Source organism: Gadus morhua, chromosome 14 (assembly GCF_902167405.1).
Source record: "Gadus morhua chromosome 14, gadMor3.0, whole genome shotgun sequence".
NCBI lineage: Eukaryota > Metazoa > Chordata > Actinopteri > Gadiformes > Gadidae > Gadus > Gadus morhua.
Genome location: NC_044061.1, coordinates 22521327 through 22530552, shown reverse-complemented (window position 1 = coordinate 22530552; position 9226 = coordinate 22521327). Strand labels below are relative to the sequence as shown.

General features: G+C 42.9%; 1 protein-coding gene across 1 annotated transcript; it reads right to left on the bottom strand.

The window, feature by feature from the left end:
• Positions 1 to 2566: 2566 nt before the first annotated feature.
• Positions 2567 to 7155, bottom strand: LOC115559165 (zinc finger MYM-type protein 1). Its single transcript, XM_030377874.1, has 4 exons — positions 6116 to 7155; positions 5671 to 5751; positions 5456 to 5536; positions 2567 to 5350 (listed from the first exon to the last, which is right to left on the bottom strand). Exon 4 carries the CDS (start codon positions 4866 to 4868, stop codon positions 3015 to 3017), a length of 1854 nt encoding a protein of 617 aa, XP_030233734.1. The 5' UTR covers positions 4869 to 5350; positions 5456 to 5536; positions 5671 to 5751; positions 6116 to 7155; the 3' UTR covers positions 2567 to 3014.
• Positions 7156 to 9226: the final 2071 nt, after the last annotated feature.

Sequence of the window (9226 nt, the reverse complement as noted above, 5' to 3'; positions counted from 1 at the left end):
GCTTTTCTCTTTTTCTTCTTTTTTGAAAAAGACGCATTTGAAAATGAACAAAGTATTTATACATTTTACCAAGATGGTGGGGTTGAGGATGATGATGATGGAAACAATGAGAACGGAAGCTAATTTATACCTGCCAGTTTTAGTATCGTTGCTATACGCTTTCATCATCGCCCCAGTTGAATGTGAAATGCTATTGTTACCCGTATTGCTCCCCAGGTGAGGGGGAGAGAGTGCCTGCTCAATCAGGACCAACGCAGAACCCTTCCAAACACATGTTCACGCACGGCGCTCTGGTCGTGTGGGCTCACACCTGTGTTTATGTCACTGCTCGGCGTGTGTTTATGTGAGCATGTGTTTGTGGGTCTGATTGTGTGTTTGATTGCATGAGCACTCATGTGTGCGATGTATAAACGTAGGTGTCTGGGCAAACATGCGCGCGCGTACCTTGCGGTGTGTGTTTGTGTTTGAGCACGTCCGCGGTGTGGTATACTTTTGTGTGGGTTTGGCGGATGTATGTTTGCTTATACACATAGGTCCCTCCCTCCAGTTCACTCCTAGCAGCTCTGCTCCAGCTCTCCCTGGCTCAAGGCTAGGTGTCTCTCTCCGTCTGGACGTAGAGCAGACCAAGGTCTTGGCTAATAGCCACTCTTAATCACCCGGCGTTTGTTAGTGTTAGCGGCTTCGACCACTTCCAGGTGCATGACCTGTTGTCCCTGCTGGGTAGGTGGTCCCGGGGAGGCGTGCGGCCGTTTGTCATGGGCCCGCCAGTCAATTAGAAGAGTGATGAGTGCGCTGCGTACGATCAAGAGTGATGTCTTTACCAGGGTCGAAAGAGTTATGGTCGCCCCCTTCGTTTTCTCTGCGGAGCTCCGCCGTCGTGGAGAGATTGTTCAATCTCTTTGTCGCTTTTTTTTCTAAGCTATGACTGTGTTTGTTGACGTCGGCCAATGTGCATTAGTCCTTTTTTTTGAGTAAAGAGAGTTGAAATTTAATTTAAAACAAAGTTTGAATATACACGGTTGATAAATGCAGCATAAGTATGAGGAGAACTCTGTGTACTTGAATAGGATTTGTTTTTCTCCGTATATGCCCTTGAAGGCGTGAAAAGGTTATATTCTCACCATCTATCTTTGTTGTTCTGCCCCAAAAGAGACTGGAGGAATGTTCCAGAAATCTACTAAATAAACTGCCAAGATTTAAGCCAGGGTCCAGTGCTAAACCCGGGCCCAGGAGGAATTAAAACTGATCCACTGTTATGGAAACGGGAACACCTTCGCTAGACAAGGCTTTGGATGCAGACTTTGAGAGAGTTTGACAGGGCAAACGCTCTCCTCTCTCTCTCTCTCTCTCTCTCTCTCTCTCTCTCTCTCTCTCTCTCTCTCTCTCTCTCTCTCTCTCTCTCTCTCTCTCTCTCTCTCTCTCTCTCTTCTTTCTCTCTCTCTCTCCCTCTCTCTCTCTCTCTCTCTCTCTCTCTCTCTCCCTCTCTCTCTCTCTCTCTCTCTCTCTCTCTCTCTCTCTCTCCCTCTCTCTCACACTTTCTTCCCACCTTCCGAATCTCTCCTCTAGGAAATATTTTCACTGGCTGTAATCCTGTTAGCGGCATTCATGTCGTTTATTGTCCGATAGGATTAGATTTGTGGAGGAATAATAAGAGGAGACCGAGGGAACTGAATGGCTGCTCTGTTCTCCCTGCTTGGTTTAACCAGATTTGTTATTGTATTACGTATTATATAATCATATCTGTTTCTATATGGTGCAATCGTTTTGCTTGGGCTGCTAACGAGACATCGGTTTTACTGTAAAGACTCCCTCGTGGCTCGCTTTGCATTTTGGGAAAAAGGTTACTCTTTGTTTTTTTAAACAGTTATGCGGAGAACATACATTATTACATTTAAAACTTTCCCTTTTGTATCCCAGATAGAACATGCAGTTCCTTTCTGGTCCCTGGTCTCTATTTTCCATTTCATTTCAAACCCGTTTCCACTGTTGTATCATTTTATGGCTTTGTTTACGATAAACCCCTACAGTTACATTCAGATTTTTGCGATGCCTCAATTGTTCATACTGGTTATGTTAATTTGATTGAATTCCCCATGCAGTGAATGCAGCGTGCGCTTAATTGAAACAGAGGATTTCTAGACAATTCTCAACATAACATAGTTGAGGTACATTGGCAAAGGGAGCATTGCGAGTTGCCTGCAAAAACCAGAGTACCCTGGCCTCATTTACATCTCAATCCCTTTCATGCAGAAATATAGGTCTTTTTTTTTCATTTTCTGTGGATTTTAATCATGGCAGTCATCATTTACAGTAATATATTCCTACGCAACCCTAGACCGTTATCGGCTTCACAACTCAAGCGATCTTGAAGTCAATTTGAAATATTGTTCAGACAAAAAGCAGGCAAAAGAAAACTTTCGATTTCAAGAGCTATAAATTCTGAGGAATTCGGGGGCCTCCCCTTTTCCTTTCAAATGCAAAGCAGCTTGTTATTTTTCTGGCGGGAGGGGGGTAGGGCAGGGCCGGTTCTGGCCCTTTTGTAGCCCTAGGCGAGATTGAGTTTTTGCGCCCCCCCCCCCCCCAATAGCGAGCCGAGCGTTGCCCTGTTAATTTACATTGCTATATTAAACATCACTTAAGACGCATATTAACTGATTTACCTTTACTTTGCTTGCAGCATTTTCACACAATTATAGCTCCACTATACTACATTGCAAATAAATGTGTGATGCATGGACAACAAACAGAAATGTTTCAGAATATTTTCTTTTTAATTATTTTAAATGACTTATATACATTCATAAACACTTAAGCATACAAGTAAAAATAAGCCAAAAGTATCAAGTCAAAATATGCAAATATATACAAAAATGCTACAAAGAATGTTATGAACTTAAAAAAAAAAACACACTAAAAGAACACTATAATGGACACCAGTTTAACTATTAAACACTCTACGAACAAAAGTGCAGTTGTATCGGGCATTTCTATTGACCTTTCAAAGTGACGCAGCATTAGAATTTGACAATTCTAGACTTCCTAATGGCAAATGTGTTGATGGTATCATCAAATGATATCTGACTTGAGACCTCTTGGTTGACGCTCATCAGTGCAAGCCCATTGAGGCGTTCTTGACTCATCGTTGACCTTAGGTAGGTCTTCAGTAATTTTAATTTTGAGAAGCTTCTTTCAGCAGAAGCTACAGTCACAGGTAATGTGACAGCAATTCTTAGGGCCACCCACATATTTGGGAAAACTTCTTCAAGTTTCTTCTCTTTTAAGTGATTTAGAATTTCCATTGTCGTCATGCCGGCTTTTGGCAATGCTTGGAAATTGTTCAACTCAAGTGCCAGTTCCCTCCCGTCAAAGTCTTTATGGTCACCTTGGCTCAGAGTGTTGCTGAGGGTTTCGCACTCCTGGGCGAGTTCTTCCTCTGTCAAATTAGGGAAGTTAATTAACACTCCAAACTTGTCCTGAACATCACCCAAAAGCTTGAAGCGTTCTTGCAGTGATGTTACCGACGCATCGACAATAACATTGAAGAAGGAAATTTCTAATTTCTTAAGTGCGTCTCCTTCTGGCTCATCAGGGGATTCATAAGAGAACTGTCTCTTTGTTTTTCTCAGCCTCTTCTGCTTTAGGACGGTGTCCACATTGATCTCCTCACAGAGATCTCTTGCGGATACCTGAGCAGAAGCGAACCCAGTGCTTCTATAGCTCACCAGAGAGTCTACTGTTTTCCTCAGGAGATTCAGAGCCACATCCAGCTGCATTGACACAGACTGCAATGCTTTGCTGACATGATGTATTTTGGCCAGCATGTCATACCACACAATGCTACAAATGGTGAAGCGGTATGACCCAACTTCTTCAGCCAAAGACTGTGCTTCAGTTATTACCATTGAGTCAGTGGCTTTCTCCCTGACCTCAAGAAGGGCATCCCTCACCTCCGCTGTCTGGAATCTCACAGCCTGCACACTGCTAATTCGACTTTCCCATCTTGTATCTGACCAGGATTTCACAGTTGTTTGGACGTGGTGCTTTAGGATGGCCCACCTTTGTGTGGAGGCAGAGAATAGTGTAAAAATTCTTTGTAGGTAGCCAAAATAACTGAGTGCATCCGTAGAACTTTTTGCTGCATCCGCAACAACAAGATTTAAAGTATGTGCTCCGCACGGGACGAATAAAGCTCTTGGATTTTTTTTCAGAAGTCTAGCTTGGACACCTTTGACCTTTCCCTTCATATTTGCGCCGTTGTCGTAAGACTGTCCCCGGCAGTCTTCGAAGGGAAGGTTGAACTCTTCTAGTCTCTTCAGAATGAGGTTGGAGAGGCTTTCTCCCGTGGATGATTCAACTTCAAGGAACCCCATGAAATGTTCTTTTATTTTTGGGGTGTCGGTGTCGTCTGCTGCAACAATTCTAACTATAACCGACAACTGCTCTACGTGGCTGAGGTCTGGGGTGCAATCCAAAATAATGGAATAGTATTTGGCCAGCTTTATCTCCCTTAACATATAGTGAACAATTTTTTCACCAATGCAATCAATTAGTTCATTTTGAATATCCTTTGACAAGTATGTTGCATGCCTGGCTCCTCTCTCCACATCAGCAACATGTTGTTTGAGAACTGGGTCAAACCTGGCCATGAGCTCAACTTCCTTAAGGAAGTTCCCATTATTTGGCTGGTATAGTCTGTCTGAGCTCCCCCGCATGGGAATATTTCGCTCGGCCAAAGACTGTATTATGGCGACCAACCTGGTCAGCACATCACGCCACCTCCTCCTTTCAGCTTGAAGGAGTGCCATTTCCATTTTGTCAATTGTTTGGCCCTTTTCAAGTCGAGTCTCCAGTTCCTTCCATGAGGTCATGTGCCCTAAATGCTCTGAACTTTGCTCATGGCTTTTCAGGATCTCCCCGCAATTCTTCCAGTCATTTAGGCCACTACTATTGAGGTTAAAATGTTTCTTTGAAAAGAGCTTGCAGCAGAAGCAGTACAGAGTATTGGTTTTCCTTGAATATACAAGCCAGCTTCTCTTGACTTTCTCCCCATTGACTAATTTCCTGTAGAAGTAGTGGTGGTGGCAGCTTCTCCCATCATCTCTTTTGGGAAATGTAAAGTCTGGATTGGTCTTGTATGGTCCTCTACTAACTAACTCAGTCCTTACCGCATCACAGAGGGCTGGCCAGTCAGCAGGATCTATGGGTGCTCCCTGGATATTAGGAATTGAGGAGGGTGAGGTGTCTGCAGGCGGCAGTGTAGTAGCAGAGCATGTTGCGGTTGTTGTTCCTTCACTGGTCTCAGTGGTCTGTGTTTTACTGGTGCCTGGAATACTAGATGTGGCCCCTTCACCTGTATCAGCCAGATGTGGTTGAAATTAGTTTCATAGGGATTTCATAGGGATCTTCAAGTACATTTTGTCAGGTGGTTGTTGGCTTAGTTATGCAAAGGACTTACTTGCTTCAGGCTGCGTGTCCCTGGTCTCAGTCGTCTGTGTTTCACTGATGCCCTGAGTGCTTGATGTCCCTTCACCTTCACCTGTATTCAAGCATATAGTATACCAGACAAGCAGTGTTTAATAATGATGTGAAAATGATCATGTATTTGAATTACTTTTAGAAAACAAGCTATGGACGTGGCTTGAATAAATACTATTAAATAGACTCACTCACCTGATGCAGGCTGTGTGTACCTGGCCTGTGTTCCACTGGTCCCTGGAGTACTACTACTGGATGTCCCTTCTCCTGCTGCAGCTGTATTTAAACATAGAGTTCATCCATGCTGTTCATTACACAATTGCATTTGGTCATTTCTATCATCCTTCCACATAGTTGTATTGTACAAATACATTTTATCTGACCATGTAACTTGTAGTAGGTAACTTACAATTACTACCACCACTACTATTATTACTACTAGGCTGCTACAAGACTAAATAATACTACTAATAACAAAAAAGTTATAATAATAATAGTAATAATTGCTAATAATAACAATAACAAAAACAGCAACAATAGTACTAGTACTAGTAGTGCTCTGTAAGGTGACCTTGGGTGTCTTGAAAGGCGCCTCTAAATTAAATGTATTATTATTATTATTATTATTAGTTGTACTTACAAAGTTCAGAGAGAGGTGAACATGACGGATCAGGTGTCCTTTCTCCTGCAGGTGCTGGCTTCTGCAAATATTGCTTGAGTGCATCTGGCCAATTAAAAAAATATATATACGAAATACTGTTTATTCCGTGTTTTATTTGGCCTTTTGTAAATTCATTGAAACCGAAACCGAACCGTAAAAGGAAAGGGAGATTACTGGTTGTAGTCTTTTCGCTCGGTTTTAGCCCTACGGTTGATACGGAGAACCGAGCAAAAAGACTACAACCAGTCTCCCTTTCCGTTTCCGGTTAGGGTTAGGGGGGGCCTGAAAACGCGATTTGAAAATTCAATCATTTCGAATTATAGAATTCAAAATTAGCCAAATACCCGGGACAGGACCAATAGTAAGAATTTCGTTGGTAATCACTCTTATTTCATCCTAGACAAACCAGAAACGGGGCTCAATGTTCAAAATACCGGAATTGTCCCTTAAAAGTCGGTGGCTAGCGGTGGCTAGCGCCGCGGTAGCTGCCTGAGCGGCCGCAATGTTACATGATGCACTTGACAGCCTGACATGAGTTTGACACTATAATGGCAGAGGTCAACGTCAATTACCTCTATACTGGGCTTTCTTTTCTTCTTCTTCTTTTTTACGTTTTCGTCCTTGCGCGCCAGAGGGTTTAACTTTAGTCCTTTTCATTTTAAGAGTCAATACCTATGTCAAGCTTGATCGACGCATCTTAATTTACCGAACGTAACGTCTTTCACGCCACGCAACGCCCCGCAACGCCCTTGATCGACGCATCTTAATTTACCGAACGTAACGTCTTTCACGCCCCGCAACGCCCCCCCCCCCCCATGGAAAATGATTTACAAAAAACATAAAAAAAAACGATTAACTAAACGTCTGGCTGAGGGGGCGCCCTAGGATAATCGTGTTTAATAATAAAAAAAAATCTTCGCTTGTTTAATTAAATTAAATTAATTAAGGGCGCCGCTAGAGGGCGCCCCCAACACATTTGTCGCCCTAGGCAATTGCCTAGGTCGCCTATGCCAATCGCCGGCCCTGGGGTAGGGTGTCGGGGTGGGGGTATTTTTAAACACATGCTGTCCCAACAAATCTACAGGACTTGGCGGTACACCCGTTCGGCTTGCACGTTTACAGATCTCTGTAGCGTTTATGGTGTGTGAAACGCACTCTTGGAAGACGTCCCCGTTTTGCCATGGCACTGCATTGGTTTTTAATTTAATTCCGACACGTTTTCACAGGCCGCTGAAAAACTTGAAACCTCAAATTTGAAGTGAGAGCCAGATGCCGTGGTGAGCCCTGGGTAGGAATGGTTTGAGGTGTACCGAAAACACAGATGCACCCGAACATGCCCGGCACTCTCGGTTATCCCTGCAATCGAACACAATCTAGACGGCTGTGCACGCGGTAATGAAAGAGCGCGTTGCTGAATCCTGTAAAGGTACTCTCACCATTGTTGTGATCGTTCCTGTTTTTCTGTGCTGCCAAAGAATCTATAATACCTTTTAATTTATAAATGAAATAAATCTGTTAATCACTATGATTAGACACGTTTAAAGGGGCTTTTAATGCACCCTTACTTTTCCATCAATCACCCCCCCAAAACCCCCGCCCCACACCCCGCTGACACTCTCACACACACACACAAACGCACACACACACACACACACACACACACACACACACACACACACACACACACACACACACACACACACACACACACACACACACACACACACACACACACACACACTAACAAACACACACACACACACACACACACACACACACACACACACACACACACACACACACACACACACACACACACACACACACGTGCACATGCACACACACGCACACACACACACACGGTCGCACACATTACCATACAGCTGTGCACCCACCATCACTTCCTCGCTCACCAAACAAATGAACGTCCTTCAAGCTAAGCTGGCAAACCTGCTTGAAAAGAAACGCAGATAAAGCTGCAGTCTCTATTCAGAACACACTACCACTTAATCAAAACTCCTCATTGGGGCTTTAAAATCTCTTGCTCTCAATCTAATCGCGATCTATAACCCGCACGTTCAATTGTTTCACTTAATTAAGTGTTATGTAAGTGGGAATTCCAAAAGCCCGGAATTGACAACGCTGTATTACGGAGTGTGTGGGATCAGGATTGGGAATGTCCGTCCAGGGGGATATTTGATGAGGATTCAATATGAAGCGGCTGCCAAGTAGGCCTAGATGTGACTTTTATCTGAAAAGACGACATTAGCAGTTTTAATATCCTCTGGAGGGGTTCTTTGCATGTACTGGACCTCTAATCAGGATAAATCATTTGCGCTCACTTCTGCTATTGTGTGTTCAGCGATTAAAATGTCACTGCGATCCCGAGAGGTGATCTGATGACATCTTATCAGCAGCAGGACTAGTCTAGTCTCGGCAAGGGGAACACCAGCCATTTGCACTCAATGATTGGATCTGAATGGAGATCCGAATCAGGCCAGCGAGGTTCTAGGATGTGATATGTTTGTATCTATGCATCGTACTTCTTAAGGTATTGGCATTCACTAGAAGTTGCAAGGAGATATTAGCTTAAAAAGAGGGCTATTTATCATTGAGTTTTACATGTTATTACGTGTTATGGACATTTACCAGCAGCCTGAGTTAAATAAATGTTTGAGGTGTGTCATGCACAATATAAATTTACATTTCATATACATTTTTTACATTTACATTACATATTAAAGGATTTACATTTACATTACATATAAATTTGCGACTTTGCTGATTGACCTTTGCTAGCTCTTAGCGATGGCGTTACCAGACGTCCAGCTGAGGTAGTTACAAAGTATAATACAGAAAAACATGACCTAAAATTAGTGTATGAGTGCAGAATTAAGACAAGCTCATACTCTATTGATATATTTTGGAATGTATAGAATATGGTTAGATGATAATGTACAAGTATTAATATTGTATGTACGGTGTATTTTTCAGATTTTAGTATTTTTTTTGTAAATCAAATCTTCAAAACAAAAACACACTTCCAATAAGCACATTCATCACTGGCGGATGACCTCACTGCAAATCAGA